General features: G+C 35.2%; 1 protein-coding gene across 1 annotated transcript in view; it reads left to right on the top strand.

Annotated features, from left to right (window-relative positions):
- LCLAT1 (lysocardiolipin acyltransferase 1) overlaps window positions 1-14,528 on the top strand; it is a 115,340-nt gene that overhangs the window by 53,337 nt on the left and 47,475 nt on the right. The window contains 1 exon segment of the mRNA XM_074288253.1: window positions 2,713-2,911. Within this exon segment, the coding sequence (XP_074144354.1) occupies window positions 2,713-2,911 (199 nt within the window).

Raw genomic sequence — 14,528 nt, 5'->3', positions numbered from 1 at the left:
AATCAGATTTCATATAAAATCTACGCCTGAAAACTGGATGTGAAAATTAGTAATTTGTAATCTTTGATTGTATTTTCTTTAGGACATAGGGGATAAAAGTAAAATTGGTAAAATTAGTAACTAGTTCAAGAAAAAGGACCTTCTGTCTTTTTAGGTCCTATATGAAATTCCTACGGGTAAGGAATTTGAGAAACAATGGAATCTGTCCAAGATTGGATTACAGGAAAAGGGGCTAAAGAACTGATCTATGTATTCCAAGAGAATGTAAACTTGAATAAAAATAATTTATATTATACTTTGTACATGTATCCCTATTGCCTAGGAAAGGGCCAGGCACTTAATAAATACTTGTTGATTGATCTGAGAAACATTTGAAAGAAACTGAGGTTGTTTAGTATGGTTAAGGGTGGAGACATACTTTTAACAATCTATCATATAGAAGAGTGTATTAATACTTTATTTTAATCTCCTATATCTGGAAAGATAATTTTCAACATTTACCTTTGGCAAAACTTGGTGTTCCAAGCTTTTTCTTGCTCCTTCCTCTTCACCCTCTTCTGTCAACAACAAAATTTGATATAGGCTAAATGTGTAAATTTTCTAAATATATTTCCATATTCGTCATGCTTTGAATATGTGTCATTTTAAAAATAAGATGAAAAAGGTGAAAGAGGAAAAAAAAGCAAATCACCACCGACAAAATAAGGTGAAAATACTATATTTTGATCCATATTCAGTCTTCATAGATCTCTCTGGATGCATATAACTCATCTAGCACAAGTCTATTGAAATTGTCATTGTTGAAAAGCGCCAAGTCCATCACACATAGTCTTTCTTCATTTTAATGAGAACTGTGGTATGATAATGTGGAGGAATGTGGCAAACTCTCTAGGAGAAAAGAAAGGCCCTCTGATGGGTTGGTTAAGAATTCATGAGGCAAATGAAAGATATTATAGACATAACTGATTTATAGAGCGGGTTGGTGAGTTCCAGAGACTAGAGAGCATGTTCTGTGATTAGAGATTTGTACAGTTTGACTAGAAATAAAAGTTTATGTGTTGAAGGAAGAAAGGGGAGATAATATGAAATAATGCTGAAAAAGCAGAGTAGTAACAGACTGTTGTATGCCTTGAGTGCTAAACAAAGGAGCATGAATTTATTTGGTGGGCACCAGGCAGTCATTGATAATTTTTGAACAGAGGAGTGATGCTGCAAGATCTAAGTAGTGATACTAGCAAATCTATGTGTAAAAATGAGACACAGACACTCATTTTGCCTTATTTTATTGACCCACATTTTGATCTGGTACTCTTAAAACTTGAAAATAATGTCAGCTACAGACTATCCTTGCCCTTGCTTTCAGTCTACTATGTTGTTTTTTCTGACATTGGCCTGCTCTTTTGCCTAGTAGAATTTTTTTTAGTTGGATAAAAGATAAACAACTTGCTTTTTTTGCATGTTAAGCAATTTTACTAAGTTTTGTAGAAGAGTCAAAAACTAATAGCTTTCAAATATCTATGGATTTCTAATCATAGAAACAACTGATGTTCATATCTTGGCTCTGGCTTTGTGTAACCTTGAACAAGTCATCTTACCTTTCTAGACCTCATTTTTCTTAGCTGTAATATGAAGAAGTTGGACTATGACCTCAGGGGTCCCTTCCAGTTTTGTTATGAGCCTGTGAGCCAACTATTCAGAAGTTCATAATGCCTTCCTTATGCTATTGAAATAACTAAGTATGCAACTGGTCCAAAACATCCAGTAGAGGAAAGTAAGATTTATTGGTTAGTAAACTGAAGTTAAAAGTTATGTAACTTGATCAAGATGATGGAGCTGGGATAAATGTATTTTTCTTTTTTCTTTTAGAGGAATCTGTTCATCTTTATTAGACTTTAAGTTGTCTATAATATTATATAAGTTAGGAAGATAGATACATATGCTTTTGATTCATCCTAAAGAAGTCATTTTGTTTTTGATAGATATTGAAATTTCTAATTTTTATATTACCCACATTTCTTTTTTTCTCTTTTTAAAAAAAAATTCTGAACTTATAATTTCCATTATAAGGTGTAAAAAAGAAAAACAAGGTTGTACATGAAACTGAATCTCTATTATGTATAGCTTAATGCCAGAGAAATTGAGGCAAGACAGAGATTAGGTTTTTAATATTTTAATAAGGGAGAATTTGGACTAATGAAGACAGCTGGCTGAATGGGACTCTTGTCTCAAAGAATCCATCACCCAGCAAGTAATTCCAGAGACTTTTTTAGTACTCCATCTATCAGGGAAACAAAGGTAAGGAGGGTGAGGGAGCAGAACACTGGGTGAGTGAAAACTCCAGGAAAGGACAATAATTTTTTAATTCTGACAGGTTGGAGGTCAAGAAGGTGGTTGAACAGGAGTCAGATGTTTGAGGCAGGAGATAACCATGCATTTGAAATAAGCCATCTGGAGTTTAAGACTCATTGGGATGCGAGAGTAGAATTTGAGGCCCCTATTCTCTCAGTCCCAATGAGTCAAGGAAGGTGGGGGGGGTGGCCACCAGGCAAACTGAGACAGAACAATTCAGGGAAACTGAGGCAGGGAAATGAGGTATTGTAGGTTTTCTTTTGAATTATATAAAAAGTTGAACTAGACTTTTCAAAGCTATCCTGTTTATTTGTAATTCCTTCTGGCATGAAGTCATTATTTTAAATTAATTTGTTTTCTTAGGCTTTGCTGGAGACCATATTTCGTGTAAAAGTGATCATAACAGGTGATGCTTTTGTTCCTGGGGAGAGAAGTGTTATTATTATGAATCACCGGACAAGAATGGATTGGATGTTTTTGTGGAATTGCCTAATGCGTTATAGCTACCTCAGATTAGAAAAAATCTGCCTCAAATCCAGTCTCAAAAGTGTTCCTGGTTTTGGTAAGTTGGTCACATATTTTATTAAAATAAAAAATGCATGGATGGCAAATATATATTTATATTATATATTATTATATAATACTTTTTGTTCTATTTAGGCCTTAAGATTTTTTCCATTTTTTTCTGACTATTGTAAATGTTGGGAACACAATATGTAACTTTGTTTTACCTCTGGTAGACTTTTTCTTCTCTTATGAGAGGATGATGGTGATTCAAGGAGACTGAGAGGCAATTGTTATTCTCTGACTTCTCCACTGAGAAGCAGTTGTGTCGTTTAACCTCTCTCCTCTTCCCTCTGCCTCCAATTTATTTCATTTTCAGTCCACAAACAACACCTGTATAAGTAAAGGCTGCCCGCAACTCCCTCAAGTATCACAATCCACAACTTCGGAGGCTCTCGGAGAATTAACTTGCCCCTTCACCCAGGCATGGTCCTTAACATGTAGAAGTCTTTTTTTAGATTCTTTTCCCATAGAAGATTGCTTTTTATTGTCCTTTAAAGAAATCTTTAAATAGTGATAGAATAAAGTTTTTACAATTTGCCAAGTTTTAAGTGGCTCGTTGGTTGACCAATATTGTTTAGAATATCAATCAACCATGCTTTAACTACTTTCTATATTTTCATTTGTCTAGACTAGTAAAACTCTTAAAATCTACTCCAGTAACATAAAAGTCTTTAGTAAATATAAACTGAATGTCAGGTATAATTTAGAATTTATTTTACACAATGTTGCTGCTGCTTTAGTCTATATACTGTATTTTAACACTCTATATCCTACTAGCAATGTTCAGAGAATTCTTTTTATTTTAATTGAGGAAAGTAAGACCATCTCAACACTGAATATTAAGTATAATCCCCTCCTCTTTTCTTTGGGGGGGGGGGCCGGTGCTTAAAAGCAATCAATTTGAAAAACAAAAAGTGCCAAATCCAGCCAAATTGTTATGCACTGTGGTCTTTATTATTTTCTACCTATCTTAAAAGATACTATTTTAAACTATTCTGAAAAGTTTGCCACAGAAAGCATTATATATTTGTTGTGTTCATCATTGGAATATTAAGCTCATTTTGAGTAGGAATTGCTATCCTTGTATTTGTATCCTCAGTTCTGTGCCTTATTGATTCATTGATTCCTTGTCTGTTACAATATTTTTTTTCTTTTTTAAATTGCTATCAAATGGTTTTCATGATTGATTATTGGTTTGGGATCTAAAAATGCTTCTTCCTTATGCTTCACTAATAGTTAGCAAAGGGGTTTGTGGTTTTTTAAAATGTTTCATTGATGGAGCATAGTAGATTCTACTCCACCCTTTTACTTTTAATTTGAATGTATCACCCTGTTTCAGATGTATTTCCTGTAAACAACATATAGTAGGATTCTGGCTTTTACTCCAGTCTGCTAACTGCTTCCTCTTTATGGGGAAGTTTACCCCATTCACATTTATGGTTAGAATGACTAATTCTATATTGTTTGCCATCCTGTTAACCCCTGCTTATGCTTTTCTCCTTTCCTTCCCTCTTACCCCCCTACCCAGTATTAAACTTGTGAACACCACTTGCTTTTCACAGCCCTCCCTTTTTAGTATCCCTCCCCCACCTTAAAGTTCCTCTTCCTGTTTTACGCCTTTTTTTCACAATTTTTGTATTGCCTTCCCCTTAGCTTACTCCTTCCCTCTCACTTTTCAATGACGTGGAAGAAGTTTCACCATAAATCGAATATGTCTATTGATACACACTATGTTTATCTCCCTCCTTTCTTTCTCTCAGATATGTTTCCCTTGCCTCTTTATGAGATGTAGTACCACCACTTTACCCTTTTTTATGATATAATTTCCTTTCCACCTCTAGTTTCTAGGACAAATTATACATGTGTTCTTTACATATCTTTATGGCAGAAATATAGTTCTAAAGGTTTCTTTTTACCTTTTTAGAAATCTTGAGTTCTGTATTTGAAGATCAAACATTTTGTATAGGTCTGGTTTTTTCATCAAGAATAGATGGAATTCATTTATTTCGTTAAATGTCCATCTTCTTCCCTGGAAAATGATGCTCATTTTTGCTGGCTAAGTTATTCTTGGCTGCATACCAAGTTCCTTAGACTTTCGGAATATCATGTTCCAGGCCCTTCGTTCTTTTAATGTGGACGCTGCTAGATCCTGGGTTATCCTTATTGTGGATCCTCCATATCTGAATTGCTTTTTTCTAGCAGCTTCCAGTATTTTTTCCTTTGTCTGATGGTTCTTGAACTTGGCCAATATATTTCTTATCGTTTTGATTTTAGAGTCCCTTTCAGTAGGCGATCGATGAATTTTTTTCAATGTCTATTTTACCCTCTGTTTCCAAACCATCTGGACAGTTCTCTTTGATAAGTTCCTGGAAAATAGTGTCCAGGCTCTTTTTTTCCTCACATTTTTCAGGGAGTCCAATTATTCTCAAATTGTCTCTCCTGGATCTGTTTTCCAGGTCTGTTGTCTTTCCAATAAGATACTTGGCATTCTTTTCAATTGTTTCATTTCTCTGGTTTTGCTTGACTACTTCTTAGTTTCTCCTTGAGTCATTCATTTCTACTTGTTTGAGTCTAATTTTCAATGATGTATTTTCTTCATTCACTTTTTTTATATCTTTTTGTAATTGTCCAATTGAGTTTTTAAGTGAGTTTTTTTCTTCTATGGAATTTTTTTCCATTTCATCCATTTTATTTTTTAGAGAGCTGATTTCTTTATCCAGCTCACTAATCCTGTTTTCCTTGGAGTTGTTTACCTTTTCCATCTCACTAATCTTGTTTTCCTTGGAGTTGTTTACCTTTTCTAATTCACTAATTTTATTTCTCAATGATTTGATCTCTTTATCCACTCTGGATAACTTCTCCAGACTCTTTCCAAACTTCCCTTTCCTTTTCCCATTTCTCTTCTAGCTCTCTTGTGAGAGCCTTTTTGATTTCCTTTATGAGAGTCTTTTGTATTGAGGAGCAGCTCATATCCCCCTTAGGGGATTCCTCTGGAGACAGTCTGCTTTTAGTGCCCTCAGTATTTGAAGTCTACTCTCTCTCCATATAGAAGCTGTCAATCGTTAGAGCCCTTTTGAATTTTTTGTTCATTTTGTCAGAACGGAATCAAAGAAAACAAATTGACAAGAGAAACAATTGGTCTGTTGGGGGGGGGGGGAGATAGGGCTGGATGGTGTTACCGAGCTTCCTCTACAGACTGAGGGAAACAGCAGTGAGGCACTTACAGGACAGTGATGGCTGCTCTTCGTCTGCACTCTGAGGCTTCCAGGGGTTTTATTCTTTACCTCTGGTATTTACACCTTCTCTGCTGCTCCTGGCTTGCTGTCAAGACGGAGTACCCACTCTGGGGTAAAAGTCTTTTCACAGAAATGGAAGAGATCGTACCCCTCCCTCCTCCTCCCTCCGGTCTGCAGTGTGAGCTTGTCTTGCTCTGGCTGCCTGCCCTCAGTCTGCGCCCAGTCTGTTCAACCCTCCCCCGAGCAAACATAGATCTTCTCTGGCGAATTTCAAGGATGTCTTTTGTTGGTGGGTTTCTTTTCCGGTCAAGCATTAACTCTGAGGCTTGTCATGAATAAGTCCTAAGAGAAAACGCGGAGCTCAAGCAGCTGTCTGCCTCCACGCTGCCATCTTGGCTGGAAGTCACCATGCCTTTTATTTCTTCTGTCCCTTTTACATCATTTAAGTGCCACTGATTTACCATTTAAGGGCTCTGTTGCCTAGTTCACTCATAGCTTTAAAACCTACTTGGGATTAATCTAAAATGATAAGGAATTTCTTGGTGATTACAACTGATTTATACTGTAGATGGATAGGTTGCTTGGGAGCTTCTAGAAAACTCCACTTTCCTAAATGGCACAAATGGACAAGACTTTACCTTCTGTGGTTCTAGCTTTCTAGACATATAATGAATGCACAGGAAGTCACAGAACTCATAAAAAGGATTACCCAAATAGTGTTTCTAGCACCATCTAGAGGCCATGTCCATAACACTGAGTTTCAGACAACAGTCAAAAAACCACGAGTATTGTTTTACTACATTTTTAGTAGAATCAGATTAGCCAATGACAAATACTAGTGTTTGATAGACTCTCAGTGCTCCCTTATTTAAGTCTTATTGTACCCAGAAGTGTAAAACACTTTAGCTGGCACTGCCTTCCTCACCCTGCAGTGATCTTTCAAGCAGAGAATATATAGCTACTTTCCTCTTACCAAAGGCATTGCTGGCTGCCCCAGCTACATGTCACTGATTAATCTTGCCTTATATTCCTGCCAAAACAATCGTTCTGCCATTTCACTATTGAGGTGATTTCACATTGCTAGCAGGATAAAATCCAAATTATTTCTTTGTGGCCTGATTATAACCTAAATTCCTACCCTTCTCTCTCACTATTTACCCTTCTGCTGTAACAATACTGTCCTTCAAAGTGGCTTTGTGCTTTTGTTTAAATGATTGTATGTAAGCCCCTAGCTAGGGCAGTGCTTTGGAAGGCTTTCTTTACATGCTCAAATGTAGCCTCAGACAGTAGCAGCCCTGTTTTACCTTGGTTTCTTCATCTGTAAAATGAGTTGAAGGAAGTGGCAAACCACTTCAGTATCTTTTCTTAGAAAATCCCAAATAGGGTCATGGTCATGATTGAAAACTACTATACAACCACAACAAATCTTCCTCCTACTCTTATCTCTATGAATATAAATTATGTTTTCTCTTTTAGGCTTAAATCTCACCTCCTATATATATAGGATTCAAGATGATACCAGTTTGAAATATATATCACCCTCTTCTAATTTCTGTATAATGTGATAGATCATGACAAAATAGTAATATATTGCCTTGTGATCTTTTCTGCTTATTACCTTGCCAATACTATTTGAATCTTACATTAATATTAATGTTCATACCTTCTTTTTTCTCTGAGATTGAAGTTCTTTATAGGTAAGTAAGAATCTACAAAACCAATCATAATGTAGGTATTCAGTGAATGTTTACTGATTTGATTGTTCATGAATATATAGGATCATACCTCTGATTCAGGAGAGACTTTGAATCTTGACTATCTCTTTCCCTTCATTTTACAGAGGAAGAAACTATAATTGGGGAAGGTTAAGTGAAACTTTTCCATTGTCACCTGGATAATAATTGTCAGAGATGGGATTTGAACTTGGGTCTTCTTGTTCCAGAGCCAGTGCATTCTTTGCACTGGGTAACATTGAAGAAATGCTAAACTTGATAGTATTAATGAGAGAAAATCTTAGCCAAAAAATGACGATTTTTAGAGAGCCTAGAGAAAATAGGGAGTCCAAGAAAAATAAGAACAGCAAATAAAATATTAGGGCATGCTTTAAAATAATACTTAATGGTGGGAATGAACGTTGAATTTATCAGAGGAAAATGAGGGAATGGAAAAAGATCTGATGCCTAACTTTAAGGTTAGCAAAATTTTAATCTTAAGCTAAATATTACCTCCAATTATCCTAGGTTTTGCCAGTTATTACATGGCAACTATCGGGGACCTTTATTGATATTTATAACTTTTTTAGCCTATAGGCTTTACATTCCAAGTAAATGATTATATACCATGTGTTCAAATTGTAATTATCTGGTTCAGTTATTAATGACTGTAAATGCTGAATTCTTTATTTATATGAACAGAACTTGGAGAAGATATTAAATCATAACATTTCAAAGAATAGGCCAAAAAAACTTGAAATTAAAAATATTTTACTCAAAATGTGGGAAATAATAGAATTTATATATCAAGGTAGAAGAAAAATTATATGTTAAAGCCCCAGTTAGATGATTTTGTTTATCTTCATGAAATGTATTTTAAGGGAGAGGGAAGAATGTTTGGCTCTTTGTGTCTCTTTTGTGTCACTGAATTTAGAAAAGAAAATTTGGCTGTCATTAACAGTCAAATTATAGTTTTTTGAAATGTATGCAGAATCTTGTTAAGAATGTACAATTTTGAATTCAAGAAAATACAATTAACTTTTGATTTTTGTACTCCAATAGAGACAGATACACAAACACAGAGAGAAAGAGACATAGAGAAAGAGAAAGAGAGAGATAAAGAGAATGAGTTTGAATAATAAATAATAAATATAATAATAATAATAATAATAATAAATAATAATAAGAGGATAGAGCAAAATTTATTTGCTTGTTTTTTTAACCCTAGGAAATGTTCTTATCATTTGCACCCACCCAAGGAATCAGTGCTTTGTAGTTCCTTTGAAAACAGTCATCAATTAGTTGAATTTTACCAGCTCATCACATGTTATTAATGAATATATAAACATAGGAAAATGTTACATGGACAGTTAAAGCCTCTAGGGGATACATCCTTACAATGATCCTAATGCAGATAGCAGGGTCATTAGGTAAGAAGGATCCCTGTTCTGAAAGTACAGTCATGGTGCTCTAGAACTTTCAAAACTTTTTTATTTGAAAAAGCATCCTGTCCACTTAATACTTAGTAATAGGCTTTAATAGTACATTTTGGAAAGTGGTATAATTTGATCATAAGTACAGTTTAGTGTCCAGTTGGCATAGATGTAATTCTTTGTGTGGTAAGACTATAGAACACGAGGCATAAATAATTAAAAGGATAGAAGTCTAGTGAAAAGTGTTATCTGATCATTCAGAAATCATTAATAGAGATTGTCTAACTCTTATAATTTAGATGAATTATGAGGAAGTAAAGAAAACATAGGAAGATGAATATATTGTGGGAGTAGGTGTTGAGCATTATTTTATAATAAACAAATACAAAATGTTACAAATTATATATGAACAATCATCATGGTTGATTCTTTGTGAGGATTTAAATGAGCAACTGGGCTGTTAAGGAAGTGAGGTATGGAAAAAGTAGTGGACAATAACTGACTGATACATTGAAAAACTTTCCGTTAATATAACCTGATGTCATCAAATTATATTGTCATAATGATTCTTAAATTGTTAAACTGAAGCATATGATTATGAGATCCAGAGAAATTATGAATTTTAAGGAATATAGATAATATGAGACTGCATAGCCTGAAACATTGTCATCCAGTCTCCGTTTCTAAAGGCATGTAAAAGATAAGAGATGTATTTTCAGCAGCTTCTGTTGTAATCATGGTGGTGGGAAAAATTGAAACTAGGTAGGAGTCTCTTTATAAAGTTAGAACCACAGAGAATCACCCATTTGCCAAAATTATGAAGATTTTTGTTAAATTAGATTTTTATAAATTTTTGGATTTGTACTTCTGAAGTTTTTCACTTTTTATACATTTGGTTTTAACAAACTTGACCTAAAACAACTTATTTAAAATCTTTGTTTCAAACATTGTCAGTACACTTTAGAAAAGTTAATTATTAGGCAAGAGATAATTATGAATTTTTATTTTTTTATTTTAAAATTTTTTATTAATTTTTATAATTATAACATTTTCTTTGACAGTACATATTCATAGGTAATTTTTTTTTTTTTACAACATTATCCCTTGTACTCCCTTCTGTTCCAAATTTTTCCCTTCCTTCCCTCCACCCCCTCCCCTAGATGGCATTCCCGTACATATTAAATATCTTATAGTATATCCTAGGTACAATATATATGTGCAGAACTGAATTTTGTTGTTGTTGTTGCAAAGAAAGGATTGTATTCAGTAGCTAAAAATAATCTGGGAAGAAAAACAAAACAAAACAAAACAGCGCTCACAGTTTATACTCATTTCCCAGTGTTCCTTTTCTGGATGTAGCTGATTCTGTCTATCATTGATCAATTGGAATTGGATTAGCTTTTCTCTGTTGGAGATATCCACTTCCATCAGAATACAGCCTCATACAGTATCATTGTTGAAGTGTATAATGATCTCCTGGTTCTGCTCATTTCACTCAGCATCAGTTGATGTAAGTCTCTTCAGGCCTCTCTGTATTCCTCCTGTTGGTCATTTCTTACAGAACAATAATATTCCATAACATTCATATACCATAATTTACCCAACCATTCTCCAATTGATGGACATCCATTCATTTTCCAGTTTCTAGCCACTATGAAAAGGGCTGCCACAAACATTTTGGCACACAGGTCCCCTTCCCTTCTTTAGTATTTCCTTGGGATATAAGCCCAGGAGTAGCACTGCTGGGTCAAAGGGTATGCACATTTTGATAACTTTTTGGGCATAATTCCAGATTGCTCTCCAGAATGGTTGGATTCTTTCACAACTCCACCAACAAAGCATCAGTGTCCCAGTTGTCCCACATCCCCTCCAACATTCATCATTATTTGTTCCTGTCATCTTAGCCAATCTGACAGGTGTGTAGTGGTATCTCAGAGTTGTCTTAATTTGCATTTCTCTGATCAATAGTGATTTGGAACACTCTTTCATATGAGTGGAAATAGTTTTAATTTCATCATATGAAAATTGTCTGTTCATATCCTTTGACCATTTATCAATTGGAGAATGGCTTGATTTCTTATAAATTAAAGTCAATTCTCTGTATATTTTGGAGATGAGGCCTTTATCAGAACCTTTAACTAAAAATGTTTTCCCAATTTGTTACTTCCCTTCTAATCTTGTTTGCATTAGTTTTGTTTGTGCAGAAACTTTTTAATTTGGTGTAATCAAAATGTTCTATTTTGTGATCAATAATGGTCTCTAGTTCTTCCTTGGACACAAACTCCTTCCTCCTCCACAAGTCTGAGAGGTAAACCATCCCATGTTCTTCCAATTTATTTATGATTTCATTCTTTATGCCTAAATCTTGGACCCATTTTGATCTTATCTTAGTATGTGGTTTTAAATGTGGGTCCATATGAATTTTTAAAAAAAGATCATACTTTTGTTCAGCAAAATATTCAGTTTTATCTCTGATTATCTTAGTATGTGGTTTTAAATGTGGGTCCATATGAATTTTTAAAAAAAGATCATACTTTTGTTCAGCAAAATATTCAGTTTTATCTCTGATTATATTTGTAATGAATATTGACAATTTTAAATGTAAACAGGTAGCTGCTTTAAAAATAAAACGAGCTATTATATTTGCAGTAATTTTAATTAATGGTCTTTTACTAAACAGAATAGTATTTTCTGTGTTGGGAAAAAACATAATTATTCTTCTTAAAACTAAATTTTCTATAAAAGGAATGCATCTTTCTTCACCACTTTCTCTTCATTCCTCCACACTCTTTATTGCAGGTAGGAAAGTGTAAATAATTACAAGTTAAATTACTTGCCAAAGAGTGTATATGTATGTGTGTGTATATATATATATATATATATAATTTATCTTTCTGCAAATCTGTCTATCCATTATTCGAGAGGGAGGAGAAAATAGTAGAAAAGTGGGAGATTACAATGTATTAGTAAACATTAAGGGATGAAATCAGTCTCCTCCCTATTTCATTACTTACAATTCTCAGCTTAGTGCAGACAATGCCCCCTCCTCTCATGGCCTGAATAACTCTGCCCCAACTGCACCCATTGCCAGATGGTGTTCAGTGCCTGGAGAGGAAGATCCCTATTTGCATTCTAATCTTACAAAGACTACAGTAGTAGTCTTAAACACAGGCAGTTTGGTGGCTGTAACGTGCTCACCTGGCAGTTACAATTACTAGTCTGTCCTAGGCCCAACAGAGCACCTTTGACCACTGACCTTTGCAGTGTGAACTCTACCCGGCTCGCCTCCTGAGGCCTTCAAAGGTCTCTGGCCATGATCTCTTGAATCTATAGTTTAATAACCGGTAGCGCACTCAAGAACAGCCATGTGTAATCTTAAAAGCCTTTATTATACCTACTCACATAATGCCCTGAGTGATGCCCTGACTTGTTGGTTCCCTAGTGAACACCTGTTCAGAAGACCCAAATGTTCACTACCAAAATCCTTACCTCTTTTGGCTACCCATCTCGGCTTGGCCACCCAGGCTAGGGAGCCAGGGTAAAGAGCACCAGGTTAAAGAGAGCGACTGCTCCCTGCAGTGGGCTTATAAAGGGCCTGTGAGGTCACACACACAGCCAATCAGGGAGAGAGTCACCCATTACAAAGCTATCTCATTGTGGCCAAAATCCCACCTACAAGGCAGTCCTAATATCCACAGAAATTACTTCTGGGCCTCAATCTCCCGATGCACCCTGTCCGCCCATTTAAAGGGCCCTTACAATTCCCTTCTCTTGTTTTGCTGGAACCGCATCCTTACAGGTGGCATAGTGATTAGAGAAATAGACTTGGACTTAGGAAGACCTGAGTTAAAATTTGATCTTTGAAAGTTACTAGCTGTGTGATTCTGGGCAAATCATCTTTTTTCAATTTTTCAAACCAGTTTTTTTTCCTTCAATTTTCTAACTTGTAAAATGAGCTGGAGAAGGAAATGGCAAACACTCCACTATTTTTGCCAAGAAGATCCCAAAGTTGAATCTCACACAAATGAAGAACAACAAAAAGTGCAGATTTTTTTCTTTCAAGACTCCCTTACATTTCAGTCATTTTTAGCATTTACTCATTTCTGTGGCTTTTCTCACAGAGCAAAACTGGACAGATTAAACATGCAATCATTTAGGCAAAACCTATATCATAATAAAAAAGAAATTAATTTAAACACATGTCATAGAATTCCATCATAATGCTATATAAATTTTGTGCTGAAATGAGCCAGCCATATGGTTTCTTGTCAGATGGTCAGCTAAATTTGGTAATTAAGAGTCATGCTGACAAGAACCAATCAACTAACTCTTCCCTTAGAGGGTCACAATCAGTGGGGGAATTCTGGGTAAGGTATAAGCCCCTTTAGGCCAGAGGGAACCTGCTAACAATGTCTGGTTTGGTTCCCTATCTCCCCTAAGAAGTCAGGGGGCAGTGACAACCTCTGTTGAAATTGAAGAAGAGTGACACTAGGTGGCAAACTACATACAATAGCAAGTTGTTTATGTGGTTCTACGTGCTCAGTGTTGTTTATGTTACGTTATATAAAGGGGAAAGCCCTTGAAAAATAAATGGATTCCATCTTTCCACCATCCTCAGGGGTCTCCGCTCATCACTTCTCCACTAGGAAGGTATATTTTAATTACCCTGGTGTGGGGACTGTAGAAAGCAGGATATTTTATTTACTCCGATGTGGGGGCTCTAGAAAGCAGGACACAACACTTACCTAGCTTCAGATATTTCCTATTGAATGTGTCAGTGTATGGTTGGGCTGTGATGAAATTATCAACTGAAAGAATTCATAGAATAAATACTAGTACATATAAATACTATTTCAAATAAATATGTATTCTCACAAATGTGAGAAAATTTTTGGACTCAAAAATAAATGGATTAGTGGGAATCCCACAAGTTACTATTTACATTTTGTTTAGGGGGATGTAGGTCATCTGTGTATTTTTTGTGTTTTGTATATGAGAAATGAAGGAATGCTATAACTCAGAAACTTTCTAATTTATGTACTCCCTTCTTATTATTTCTGCTTCCTGTATTCTTTGACTTCCAAAGAAGCCTTTTTAATTTCCCCTTAATTCTTGAGAGACATAATGATTTGGGAAGATCCAGAGTTCTCTTTTCTCTATCCTTATTTCAAGACCTCAGTTTCTAAAGTTTGAGCTAACCTTCTCTTTTATACAACTCCACCCAACCTTAT

This window comes from Sminthopsis crassicaudata, chromosome 2 (assembly GCF_048593235.1).
Source record: "Sminthopsis crassicaudata isolate SCR6 chromosome 2, ASM4859323v1, whole genome shotgun sequence".
NCBI classification, from domain to species: domain Eukaryota; kingdom Metazoa; phylum Chordata; class Mammalia; order Dasyuromorphia; family Dasyuridae; genus Sminthopsis; species Sminthopsis crassicaudata.
Note: the sequence above shows the minus strand (reverse complement) of the source record. Positions and strands in the feature narration are given on the sequence as shown.